The sequence below is a fragment of the Dasypus novemcinctus genome, chromosome 7, assembly GCF_030445035.2.
Source record: "Dasypus novemcinctus isolate mDasNov1 chromosome 7, mDasNov1.1.hap2, whole genome shotgun sequence".
In the NCBI taxonomy this organism is placed as follows: Eukaryota; Metazoa; Chordata; class Mammalia; order Cingulata; family Dasypodidae; genus Dasypus; species Dasypus novemcinctus.
The window spans coordinates 133,857,821-133,871,428 of NC_080679.1; the positions used below are offsets into that span (position 1 = coordinate 133,857,821).

Here is a 13,608-nt window from a genome sequence, read left to right on the forward strand (position 1 = left end):
CTCCCCCCCCAAAGAGGGCTTGGGGCTGTGAGGGTGGACAGACTGCCCAGCCCCAGGGAAAGCTGGATGAGGAAGCGCACGTGCAGTGACTGCTGGCTGATGCCAGGCCTTTGCGCATTGTTTCAGTTTGCCAGAGGGCTGCCGATGCCAAGCACCAGAAATGAACTGGCTTTTAGAAAGGGGATTTATTTGGGGCTAAAGCCTACGGTTCTGAGGCTGTGAAATGTCCAAGTCGAGGCATCCTCAGAGGTGCTTTCTCACCAAAGTCAGTGCTGGTTTTTTAAAAAAGATTTATTTATTTTTTAATTTCTCTCCCCTTCCTCCCCACCAGTTGTCTGTTCTCTGTGTCCATTTGCTGCGTCTTCTTTGTCCGCTTCTGTTGTTGTCAGTGGCACGGGGATCTGTGTTTCTTTTTGTTGCGTCATCTTGCTGCGTCAGCTCTCCGTGTGTGCGGCGCCATTCCTGAGTAGGCTGCACTTTCTTTGGTGCTGGGCGGCTCTCCTTGCGGGGTGCACTCCTTGCACGTGGGGCTCCCCTATGTGGGGGACACCCCTGCGTGGCAGGGTACTCCCTGCGCGCATCAGCACTGTGCATGGGCCAGCTCCATGCGGGATTTGAACCGCGGGCCTCCCTTATGGTAGACGGATGCCCTAACCATTGGGCCAAGTCCGCTTCCCACAAAGCCAGCTACTGTTGGTCCTGGCGTCCGGCCACGTGGTGAATCGAGACGGCTGCTGACCCCCGCCGAGGTCCGGCCTCCCCCCCAGAATCGACCGGCTCCTGGAGCTCCGCCGAGGGCCCCAGGCTCAGGGCGCGGCTCTTCCCGCCTCCTCTTCAGAGGCAGAGGCCACTCCGCTTCCTTCACCTTTCCCCAGGCCTCCGCCCCTGAGCCTCTCGGGGCTTCTGTTTTCCTGCAGTCCTCTCCCTCCCATGGCAGGATCCATGTAATTCGGTGGCTTCCCTTTCCTGTGTGTCCAGTTTATATCAGACCCAGCAAGAGGGTGAAGACTCAACCTGAGTCACATCTCACTGGTGTGGACAAATGGAAAGGGTCTCACGCCGCAGGAATGGACTAATTTAAAAACTTGCTATTGGAGTGGATGTGGTCAGCAGCTGAGCACCTGCTTTCCACAAGGGAGCTCCTGGGTTAGGTGCCCAGTGCCTCCTAAGAATGGAAACAAGCAACAAGCAAACAAACGAGAAAACCGACTCAAGGGAGCCAGTGTGGTTTAGTGGTTGAGCTCTGGCTTCCCAAATACGAGGTCCTGGGTTCCATCCCAAACAAAAATAGGGCCTTCCTCTTTTTGGGAATCATAAAAGTATTTCAAACTGCCATACCTATACTATCCCATTTGATCTTCACAACAGCCAGGAGAGGTAGGTCTCATGATCCCATTGTACAGATGAAGAAACTGAATCCAGATAAGTTGGGGCAATGCCCAGGGCCCGGGAGACAGCGCGTGGTGGTGGTGGTGGTGGCGGAGGGGCCTCTGACTCTGAAGTTTTCCCTCTCCAGAAGCTTGTGCTTCTTCCCCCAGTGGTTAGTGAGTTCCTAGAACTGGTTAAGGGAACTTAGTCGACAGGCTTGAAACAGCCCTGTCCGTGCTAAGAGGTTACCAAGCAATGGCCCACTTGACCTATGGGACGCTGGTTTTGAGTGATGACGGGTTCAAGACACGTATTGACATGGAAAAGAGTTTCTTTTTAAACCCAATATGTTCAGGATGATCCCTTTTGTGTAATCCCCCCCCCCCCCAAAAAAAAGGAAAAGTAAGTTATTTATAGATATACTGTAAGTTAATGCTTTACATGCCTGGAAAGAGGCAGAACCACTGAGAAGCTCTGGGAGGGGAGAGGAGGAATTGAGGAACGGTCCGGGGCGAAGGGAAATTCTCCCCTTTAACACCGCCTACTTCGGGGTGTTAGAATTCCTGCGACGGGGGTGCATTCACAGCGTGTGTTGAAATAACAGAGAAGGCTCGGGTGGCCCCGTGGACGTGGGCGCCCAGTGGGCGAGCACGAGGGCTTTGTGCACGGGTGCTGGCCCGGCCCGCCCGCTGGGGTCCTGGGCTGTGGACGCGGCGGGCAGTGAGCCTGGGGCGAGCCGAGGCCCCATGACGGTGCCTGCGGCTCTTGGCTGTCAGGACGAGCCGGCCTCGGGGCGGGGAGGGCGGCCGGGCCGCCCGGGGCTGATGCAGGGCCACCCAGCCTGCAGAGGCCTTGGAGCCGAGGCCGGACGGGGGCGGGCGGCAGCCGGAGGCGGGCAGCCTGCAGGACTGCCGGTGACCCCGCTCCGGACACCCTCTCGGCAGGCCCCCGGGGAGCGCAACTACCACATCTTCTACTGCATGCTCATGGGCATGAGCCCCGAGGAGAAGAGGCTGCTGGGCCTGGGCACGCCCTCCGAGTACCACTACCTCGCCACGGTGAGCCCCCGCCCGCCGCCCCTGCGCTCCGCGCCGCTCTTCCCCCTCTTCACCTCTCCTCTCTTCTCCCTCTCTTCCCCTCTCCTCTCTTCCCCCTCTCTTCCCCTCTCCTCTCTTCTCCCTCTCTTCCCCTCTCCTCTCTTCTCCCTCTCTTCCCCTCCCCTCCACTCTTGTCTCTCTTCCCCTCCCCTCCTTTCCTCCACTCTCTTCCCCCTCCTCTTCTCCCTCTCTTCCCTTCCCCTCCTCTCTTGTCCCTCTCTTCCCAGTCTCTTCTCCCTCTCTTCTCCCTCTCTTCCCCTCCCCTCCTCTTCTCTCTCTCTTCCCCTTCTCCTCTCTTCTCCCTCTCTTCCCCTTCTCCTCTCTTGTCCCTCTCTTCCCCTCTCCTCTCTTCTCCCTTCTCTTCCCCTTCCCTCCCTCCCCTCCTCTCTTTGCCTCTCTCCCCCCCTCCACCCCGATCTTCCCCTCCCACTCTCCTCTACCCTCTCTTTCCTTCCCTTCCCCTCCTCTTTTCTCCCTACTCTTCCTTTCCCTTCCCTCTCCCCCTTCCTCCCTTCCCTCCCCTCAACAGCACATAGAGAAAGAAGCAGGGATCAGGGGGAAGGGCTGGTGCCTGCTCCACCCTCGGTTTTCAGTGCCACCTCTTGCCCCATCCCCGGCTGGGCCCGGGGTCCCCTTTCCCGTCCCCTCCCCAGGCCCCTGCCTTCCGCCTGGCTTCATGACTGGACAGCTCGTCCCAGCCCCTTTCCCACACCAGACCACCTCTGTCCCCGCTGGGCAGAAAGCTGGGGACTCGCCTCCACGCCCCGCCTGCCCTCGATTTCATATCCAATCGCCCCTCCCGGTCGGCGCCCCGGGAGGGAGCCCCAGCTGTACCCGCTGTCCTGCCCGGAACAGCAAGGCAGAGAGCAGCGAGCTTTGATGAGGGCAGACGCAGGTGGAGCCCGGCTCTGCGCTCTCTGCCGGGACCGGGCGGGGTCCCCGCGGGGCTGCTGTCACCGGCTTGGCCCTCTAGCCCGCGTCCTCCCTGCAGCCACGGCGGTCTTCCCAAATGCAAGGCTGCGCGTGCCAGGCCTGATGGCCTTGCGCAGACTCCCCGTGTCCCGCAGCTGCAAGTCCACGCTCCTTGCAGCCCACCCCCAGCCCCCGCCAGCCTGATGCCCCCTGGGCCTCCGTGCTCCCCACCGCTCTGCCACGCAGCGTGCGGGAGCCGTCCCCACCCGGGCAGGGCTGGCCCCGACCCCTGCCGCAAGCACGGCACGCGGTGACGGCTTCCGCTGGGCAGGGCTGGTCTCCCGGTTTCTAATTTCCAGCGAGCCGCCCAGGGCCGGGCCCGGGGGGCCCTGAGAAGTGTGTGTTCAGTGAGGAGCCCACCAGGACACGGGTGAGGCCGGCCAGCTGACCCGACTGGAGGGACGAGGGACAAGCGGCCGTTAAGGTGTCGGGCGTGGGCCCGGGCCGCACAGGGCCGGCGCTGACGCCGCTGACGCCGGCGCCCTCGTCACCTGGCTCCGCTGTCCTCTCCCCAGGCCCCAGCCTCTGCTGCTTCTTCAGTTCTCCCCCTCAGGCGCCAGGACCTGGAGCGGGGGCGGTGCGCGGGGGACGACGTGCGCTTAGGCTTCAGAGCCGGGGGTCACGACGGCAGGCACTGGAGGGTTCTCTCCGCCCGGAGCCGGTGGGCCTCGGCCTCCCCTTGCCCTAGCCTTCTCTGTGCCTCGCCCCCGGCACAGCTCCAGGCACTCCTTAGCTGGGGACAGCTTTCAGGCCCAGCCGGACCTGTTTCTAGACCCTGGGGTCCAGGCCCTCAGGTGCCAAAGACTAGGGTATCAGAGTGCTAGGGCATCGAATGCTAGGGTATTAGGATCCTAGGGTATCGGAGTGCTAGGGTATCGGAGTGCTAGGGTATTAGGGTCCTACGGTATCAGAGTGCTAGGGTATCGAATGCTAGGGTATTAGGTTCCTAGGGTATCGGAGTGCTAGGGTATCGGAGTGCTAGGGTATTAGGGTCCTACGGTATCAAGTGCTAGGGTATCGAATGCTAGGGTATTAGGATCCTAGGGTATCGGAGTGCTAGGGTATCGAATGCTAGGGTATTAGGATCCTAGGGTATCGGAGTGCTAGGGTATCGAACGCTAGGGTATTAGGGTCCTACGGTATCAGAGTGCTAGGGTATCGAATGCTAGGGTATTAGGATCCTAGGGTATTGGAGTACTAGGGTGTTAGGATTCTAGGGTATCGGAGTACTAGGGTATTGCAGTACTAGGGTATTAGAAAGCTAGGGTATTGGAGTACTGAGGCTATTAGAGTGCTAGGGTGTTGGTGTGTTAGGGTATTGAATGCTAGGGTATGGAATTGCTAGGGTATTGGAGTGCTAATGTATTGAAGTGCTATGGTATTGGAATAGTGGGGTACTGGAGCACTAAGGCATCGCAGTGCCAGGGTATTGGAGTATTAGGGCCCCAGAGACTAGCATTTCAGAGACAAGGTTACAGAGCACACCTGGGGCTCGAGGCCCCTCGCCAGCGCTCTTTCTGGGATGTGGTGGTCTGGCAGACAGGCGCCCGCGTTCCTGGGCTCGCGCCTCCCTGGGCGCCCCGCGTCCCGAGTGGGAGCCGGCAGCGCCCTGGCTGGGTTCCCGCTGCGCATCTCCCGCGGGCCTAGGAGGGCGGGGGAAGGCGTTGCAGGGGCGGCGGCCCCCCACCTGCCCGTGGTCCCCGGGGCCGCCCCTTAGCCGCCGCGCCCCACCCGCAGGGCGACGGCACCTCGTGCGAGGGGCGCCACGACGCGCAGGACTACGCCCACGTGCGCTCGGCCATGAAGATCCTCCTGTTCTCCGACGCCGAGAACTGGGACCTGAGCAAGCTCCTGGCCGCCATCCTGCACCTGGGGAACGTGGAATTCATGGGTAACGCCCCACTCCTGGGGGAGGGGCCGGGACAGGAGGAGGAGGGAGTCTCAGGGATTTCACCGGTCACCCAGCCCTGTCCTTGTGCAGACAGGGAAACTGAGGCCCCGGGGAAGGGCAGCACCTGGCCGCGTCTTCGCGCCGGCCTGGAGGGCCTGCAGCGGGTCTGGCCCTGCCTTTACTTCCCCATCTCTCAGTGACACCTCCACCCAGGGGCAAGGTGGGCAGAAGGGGCTCAGGGCAGGGGTTTGGGGGGGTGCAAGGCAGAGACCAGGAAAACCACAAGAGAAAGGTGAGAAACACTCCCAAGCAGGTGGTCAGGGAGCACCAGGCCACGGGAACAGGCACAGATGGGGGCCAGGCTAGCTTATGTGGGTGCAGCCAGCACGGGATGATAGACACACCCACGTGGCTGCAAGGAAATGGATCGGCATTCGGAGACTCCGAGGAACGACTGGTAATGTCTGAATGGCTGCGGAAGGGAAGTGTGCAAATCTTACTCACATGTTCGCAATCCCTGTGTGCCCTCCAGCCTGTTCTTTAACCTGATGCTCCCTTAGCAAACCTTCACTGGCCCAGTGCTCGGTACCAATAATTTAGAGATGAGCGAGGCATGGCCTCTGCCCGCAGAGAGCTCAGAATCTTCAGGAGGAGACATAACTAGAGAGGCAGGGACACAGAGAGTGATAAGGACAATGAACAGGGACATGCCTGGGGGAGACAACTCAATGGCAAGGGAGCTAAAATGAGCAGAAGGTAGTGGGTGAGAGTGGGCAGGATTTCCCAGACACAGGAAACAGCGTGGACAAAAACGGATGGCTGGAAACAAAACAAAACAGAACAAAAATACAGAGATAGCTACATTTGTTTGCCAAATGATGCCAATGGAGAGCACCAGAAATGGGTTGGCTTTTATAATGGGAAATTTATTTAGGATAAACGCTTACAGTTCCAAGCCTGCAAAAATGTCCAAATCATGGCACCATTAAGATGCTCTCTCACCAAAGTCGGCTACTGGTGACCCTGGTGCCCTGCCATGTGACCAGGCATGATGGCCGCCGCTCTCTGCCCAGGTCCCTGCTGCCCCTCAAAGCTCACGTCCAGGAGCTCTGCTATGGGCAATCAGCATATGGCTTATTTCTTTCCTGGCCTCCCCTCTCAACCTCAGCTGCTCTACCTTCTCCCCGAGCCTCACTGTGGGCAATCAGGAATATCACTCATCTCTTCAGCCTTAAGCTGAAGTGTGCCAGCCTCTTGAGGGCATCATGCCTCAGCTTCGACTGCTAGTGATCCTTGAGTCCTCCTTCTCACATGGCCAGGACAAAGTGGCAGAGCTCCCTTTTCTATGTATCTTCTTTCTCTCTGTGTCTGTGTCTATCCTCTATGTCAGAGGGTAGAGACCCAACCTGAGTCATGCTTCACTCACATAGTCCAATCTAAAGCGATCTAATCAAGTGATCTAATCAAGTTCACTTAACTGAATGTAATGCAATCAAAGTGTCTCACACCCACAGGAATGGATTCGTTCAAAAACAATTTTTTTGGGGGGGTCCACCAAATTCAAACTGTCATAATGGCATTCAGAGAAAGTCAAGCAATTTCATGTGAGTTTAGGATGTCAGGGTAACTATCAATAAAATTAGGTTTAGGGGTAGATGGGGGCCAAGTTTATAAGGTTTTGTATTCCATGCCAGGGAGTCTGACCTTAATCCTGAAGACCAAAAATTTCCAAATGCCAAACCATGGACCACTATGGTTAAGAAGTTTTCACTGGATCAAAGAAATGGGAAAAATAAGGGCAATGCAGTGGATTTTTCATAAAGCTCAACCGATGCAATTTTTTGAAGTTGTGTCCTTTCTAATTTTCAGTATCAGAACATTTTTTTTTTCCTGAACTCATGATAATAAGTGGCAGAGATTTTTTTAAAGATTATCTTTCTTAGCAAAATAAAGAGTTGGGAAAATTGTGTTGATCTCTCAAATTTCTTTTGATATTTTACTGCTATTGAAATCTAAGTTTAGAGTCCTTCCCCTAGTTCAAGGCCAGGGAAATGGCCTTAGCTCTTAGAAAGATCACTCTCACTCTGCCACTTCTGAGAACAGCAGACCAGGTCATTCAGATCAGCCTTCCTGCTGAGGACAACTTAAAAAGCAAAGTATTAAAATATCTTAAAAACATCAAAGGGGTAACACCATAACTAAAATCTGTCAGGTTGGAATCTAGATGTAAGAACCCAAAGAAGTAAACCCAGGATGCACAGTTACTCTTGCCTGAGTGCAATCTGAAAAAAGTACATCTGTAAAATTTAGGTATGATTTTGGAAGCCTCACAGGGTTAGGGGTAAAATGTTAACATTTATGACCCTCCAAAGATGGAGTCCCTGATCAGTCAACCCACCCTTTAAGCTGGGAACCCTCAGGGTCAGAGTGAACCTGTGAGTGAACTTGCAAACCGGTTTATGCCACTGGGATGGTCTAGGAATTAAGGGATCCTCACCTACTGGTGCCCCCACATACCTGGCAGAAGTCACTGACAACTGTCTCTGGAAAAAAATACTTTCACCCCAGAGTGCAAATTATCCCTTCAAATAATTTTTCAAACACAATGTCCAGCATGTAGTAAAAAATAAATAAAAGCAAGAAAAGAGAATATTGTTGGCAAGAACTAGCAGAAATAAGAGACTATAGAAAGACTCTCACAGATTCAATTTTAAAATTTTTAAAAAATTATTTCCCCCACTCCCACCCTGCAGTTTTTTGCTGTCTGTATCCATTCACTTTGTGATCCTCTGTATCTATTTCTCTTTTTGGTCTTCTCTTCTCATTTTTTCTCCTCTAGGATTCACCAGGATTCAATCCTGGGGACCTCTGATGTGGAGAGAGTTTCCCTATCACCTGCACCACCTCAGTTACTGGTCTCTGCTGTGCTTCACCTAACTCTCCCCTTCATCTCTCTTTTGTTGTGTCATCATCTTGCTGCGTGACTCACTCGCGCGGGCGCTGGTTCACCAGGCGGGCACTTGGCTCACACTGTGGGCAGTCAGTGGGCACTCGGCTTGCCACACAGGCACTTGGCTCACACGCAGGTACTGGCTTGCCATGCGGGCACGCTTTCTCTTCTTCTTTTTCACCAGGAGGCCCCAGGGATCGAACCCAGGCCCTTCCATATGGTGGCGGAAGCCCTAGCACTTGAGCCACATCTGCTTCCCCACAGATTTCAGATACTGGAATTATTGGACACAGACTATAACACAGTTATGCTTATATATTTTTTTAAAAAAACAAGTTTGAAATTTTAGGCAGGGAACTGGAAACTATAAAAAGTGACTTTCCAGAAATGAAATAGAAATTCTGAAATGAAAAAACATAAAATAACCAGAATTAAGAGCTCAAAGGGTGGGGTTGATGGCTGGTTTTATATATGTGAAGAGAGACTTGTGAACTGGAAGTAGAGTCAGAAGAAACTATGTGAATATAGCACGGAGAGACAAAAAAAGTTAGAAAATCTGAAAGAGCGGATAGAAGACTGTCTTAACTGGCTAAAAGCTGCCAAAAGCAATATACCAGAAATGGGCTGGCTTTTACAGCGGGGGTTTATTGGCTTGTAAGCGTCCAGTTCCAGGCCATGGAAATGTCCACATCGAGCCATCAGCCTCCATCCTGGAAGGGGAAGCAATCTGTTTTAACTGGAATAGACGCTTCTGGTACCAAGCTGTTAGTCAGGGTTCTCAAGGGAAACAGAATCAACAGGAGGTATCTGTGAATTGTATGAGATTTTATAAAATTCTCTCACGTATCCGTGGGGATCCCCAAGTCCAGGTTCTGCAGGCAGGCTGCAAACCAGGGGCTCTGAAGCAAGTCCAGTGAAGGTCCTTGACGAGTTCCCAAAAGACACTGGCTGTCCAAAGATGAGCTGGGAAATTCTCTCTGCTGAAATCTTCCCCTTTTAAGGCACTCAGCTGATTGGATCAAACATTACTCATTGCTGACGGCAATCTCCTTGGTTGATCGTAGATGTCATCAGCCAGCTATGCAGTAAATGACTAAAACCCATAAATGTCCTTGTATCACAATTAGCCCAGTGCTTGCTGGACCAAACAACTGGGCACAATTATTTGGCCGAGTTGACACGTTAGCCTGACCATCGCAGTGAGTGTAGACTTTATAATTCAGTATAACACCTTTGGATTTTATGCACTGTTCTACGTGTATGCTTTATTTTGAAATGTTTAAAAGTATAAAAACTACCATAGCAACAACGAGCAAAAACAAAACACCCAGGGTGCAGCCCTAAGGGGGAGGTTGGGTCACGGGGGAGATGGTTATGGTGGAGACCTTGAAGCAGGAGCCTCTTGTGGGAGTCCAGCTCAGAGGCGAAGGTGGCCACGACGGCGCGGGGCAGGTCAGAGGCGAAGGTGGCCGCGACGGCGCGGGGCAGGTCAGAGGCGAAGGTGGCCGCGACGGCGCGGGGCAGGTCAGAGGCGAAGGTGGCCGTGACGGCGTGGGGCAAAGGGCCTGACCGGATGGGGCAGGGATTTCGCCGGGGACAGGTGATGTGGTAGGCTGTGGAGGTCGCCGGGGACAGGTGACGTGGTGGGCTGTGGAGTTCGCCAGGACAGGTGACGTGGTGGGCTGGGGAGCTCGCCAGGACAGGTGACGTGGTGGGCTGTGGAGCTCGCCGGGGACAGGTGACGTGGTGGGCTGGGGAGCTCGCCGGGGACAGGTGACGTGGTGGGCTGTGGAGGTCGCCAGGACAGGTGACGTGGTGGCTGGGGAGCTCGCCAGGCGTGCTCCTTTAGTGTTTGTGTCTCTTCATTGAGTGAGTAAATGGAGCCCAGGTTTCTGGTGGGCTGGGTGGCGCATCATCTCTCTGAAGAGACCCCCTTCCTGCCCCCACCCACCCCCAATTCAGACCTCTCCCCACCACATAAGCCCTCGTGTCTTCAACCTGCTCCCACCCGGGGCCGGGACCCCGTCCCACCACCGTAATTCACAGATAAGGTGCTCAGAGAGAGGCCTAAAGCGGGTCCCAGCCCCCGCCACGGACAGCCGACTCACTGGGGGCGCCCAGGCTGGGCCTGACGGGACCCCCGTGCTGCCTCTCTCCCTAGCCGCCGTCTTTGAGAACCTGGACTCCTCCGACCTGAGGGAGACGCCCGCCTTCCCCGTGATTTTGGAGTTGCTGGAGGTAGCCGGGCCGTCACCTCCACCGTCAGGGCGTCCCCGGTCCTGGGCTGATGGAGACCCACGGGTCCGCCCCTCGTGCCTGATTCTCTCACCCTCTCCTGGCCCCCGGCCCTCCCCCCAGCTCGAGGCGCACCCTCCCCCCCCCCTCCCGCCCCCGTTGCCGCCGCCAGGGCGGGGCAGGGGCCGGGGCAGCTCTGGGGCGGCGCCCGCCGGCTGCCCCGAGCAGCAGTGGCCAGTCGGGCCCTTTCCCGTGGGCCGCTCTCGGGCGGCCCACGCTGGCCTCCAGGCACCCCACCCAGTCCTGGGGCTCCACGCTGGCCTCCCCCTCCTGGTCCTGTGCCCCTGGGGCTCCCCACGCCACGCACCTGCTCAGGAGTCCCGGGGCCAGCCTCTGAGCCCCCCGCCTTGCTGGGTGGCAGGCGCGTGCCTTGGGGACCCAGGGAGGTCATCACATCCCGGTTCTGGTGGAAATTAATACCACGAGCCAAAAACAATTAAACAAGGGAATCCCGTTAGGCGCGTTGTGCTAACACTCTTCGTTGGATTCTTAGAAACTCAGGGGTGGGTTCTCACTAACTTGCCTTCCCCGTGTGATGGGGGGGCTGGGTCCGATGCCCCCTGCCCTTGAAAGCCCTCCGCCTCCAGGCGCCAGGAACTCCTACCGGGGCACGACCAAGTGCCCAAGCCTGGCCCCGCGGCCCCCGCCCCTCATTTCCCAGCCCCTCGTTTCCCAAGGCCCTCCTGGGGTGCCAGCCCCTTGCGCCCGCCCCCCCCCCCAGGAGACCAGCACGACGTTCCCTGGTTTGCGTGTCCTCCCTGTGCCCCAGCCCACCTCCCAGGACCCTGGCGCTGGGCCGTAGAGCCTGACCCTGGTCCCAGGCCCACTGCCACCCTCACCTGTTGAGACAGGCCGAGCAGGTGCTGAGGCCCAGGTGACGCAGCCCCCGCCTGCCCCAGGTGCAGCACCAGGCGCTGAGGGCCTGCCTGGTCAAGCACTCCATTGTCATCCGCGGGGAGCTGGTCACCAGGCCCCTGACCCTCGCCCAGGCGGCAGACCGGAGGGACGCCCTGGTCAAGGTACGGCGGCCCGCGGCCCCCTCCCGCCCCCGAGCACCTGTGCGTCTCGTCCCCCAGCGTGCCCCCCTGCTGGGGAGCAGGCGAGGCACAGGCTTGGAAGCTGGGCCTCCGCCTCTGTGGGTGGACGTCCCTCGGGAGGCCCCTGTGACCGGGGCTGCGGGCGGCCTGTCCAGGGTACAGAACCCTCTGGGGCACCCCCACCCTGTGTCCCCCCAGGGAATCTACGGGCACCTCTTCCTGTGGGTCGTCGGGAAGATCAACGCCGCCATCTTCACCCCACCTGCCCAGGACCCCAAGAACGTGCGAAGGGCCATCGGCCTCCTGGACATATTTGGTTTTGAAAATTTCCAGAAAAATAGGTATGAACGCCTCCGTCCACCAGCCTTCAGAACGCGGAAGGCGGGTCCCACCCCGCTCTACCCGAGCCTCCGGCTCTGCTCACGGGTGCTGGGGCGCCTGGGCTGTGAGCAGGCTCAGAGTATTGCCGGGGATTGGCCTGGGTGCGTCCCCCGGCGTCCCCAGCACGTCTGGAGAAGGCCACGGAGCTAAAAGCCATCCCTCGGAGCCGGGCCGGGGCCCCAGCCTTTGTTGCCCCATGTGAGCCAGAGCAAAGAATCACATGAGATTAGGGTGACAACGGCGATCAATGATACTGAGTCGGCTGCACCTTTGGGTGAGAGACCACGATGGGCAAGAGGGGAAGAGGAGGGGCATGTGCAGGCCGGCCCTAACATCGAGTTTGGAGGGGGTACGGAGAGGCAAGCCCCTCGGAGTGCATTTCCCGGAGCCCCAGCCCCAGACTGGAGGCTGAAGAGCGGCCACCGGACAGCAGGTTGGAAGGGTCATCATCAAACGTGACGGTGTTGAAGGGGCGGGCTGGGCAGAGTGGGAAGGGGGGCCTGGCTGCGGAGCCCAACGAGGACAGGCGAGGACAGGGGTGTCCCCAGGCGTTCCGGCAAGGACAACGAGGGCTGGGGGGCGAGCCCCGGGAGGCGTTCTGGGTGCGTGCTGGGCTCCCCGGGGAGCCTGGCAGGGCAGAGCCTGGGACGCTGGTTCCAAGAAGCAGAGGCCCCCGGGCCCTGTCCAAGGCACCCCCTCCGCGGAGTGGTTTAGGAGACCCCTTGGCGGCCAGGATGGGCAGGATGAGAGCCATTCCAAACTCGGGCGCGCGGGGCCTGCGGTGGGAGGTCCAAGGCCCAGATCACTGGGTCCTGGTGCCAGGAGGGACAGGCGAGCAGAGCAAGCACAGCTGGGGTCACCTCGGTGGAGGAGTGGACTGCGCTGCAGGTCTAGCCATGGAGGCAGGGACCCTCTCCCAAGGAAGGCCATCAGCAGCACCCAGCTGGGGTGGGGACCGGGCAGCAGGCGGGGGGCTGGTGCAGGGGCGCGGCAGGGGCCCCGGGCCTAGTCATACCTTCTCCAGGTGTCCACTGAGCACCTACCGCCGTAGTGGAATACCTGGACGCACCTCTTCCCCGAGTGCCGGGGCTAAATCTCAGGCCCGATGAGGTCTCGCATCCATGGGAGGCCAGTCCTGAGAAAGAGGTGTCTAAGCAAGACCCAAAGGACGAGCAGAGCTAGCCGGGCAGTGAGGAAAGAGAGGAGGGGGCACCCAGTGTGTGAAGACACAGAGGTAGGGGACCCCGCACGTTCTAGAAGGTGAAAGAAATCCCAGGCAAGCCCCGAGAGGCAGGCAGAACCCAGCCCAGGGCTTTCCGGGGTGGTCTCGGGGAGTCTGGGTCCTATAAAACGATGGGAATTCCTGGGGCAGGATTCTAAGCCAGGGCAGCCGCTGGATGGGGTTCACATGTCAGAAAGCTCCCCCTTAGAGGGCAGGTGGAGAGTAGCTGGAGGCGCAAGGCTGGAGGCCGCCGCCGTGCTCCAGGTGAGCAGCGAAGGCGCCTGGCCCCAGACAGCGGCGCTGGGAAGGAAAAGAAGGCGCGGGGCTGTGCGGCGTTTCAGAGCCTGGGCCAGGCTTGGGCCACCGATTGCAAGGGGGCGGGAGAGAGAGGCGGG

General features: G+C 58.1%; 1 protein-coding gene across 1 annotated transcript in view; it reads left to right on the forward strand.

Moving 5' to 3' along the window:
- Positions 1-13,608, forward strand: part of MYO7B (myosin VIIB) — a 98,188-nt gene that overhangs the window by 42,553 nt on the left and 42,027 nt on the right. The window contains 5 exon segments of the mRNA XM_058301178.2: positions 2,313-2,426; positions 5,175-5,328; positions 10,440-10,516; positions 11,473-11,592; positions 11,809-11,951. Coding sequence (XP_058157161.1) covers positions 2,313-2,426; positions 5,175-5,328; positions 10,440-10,516; positions 11,473-11,592; positions 11,809-11,951 — 608 coding nt within the window.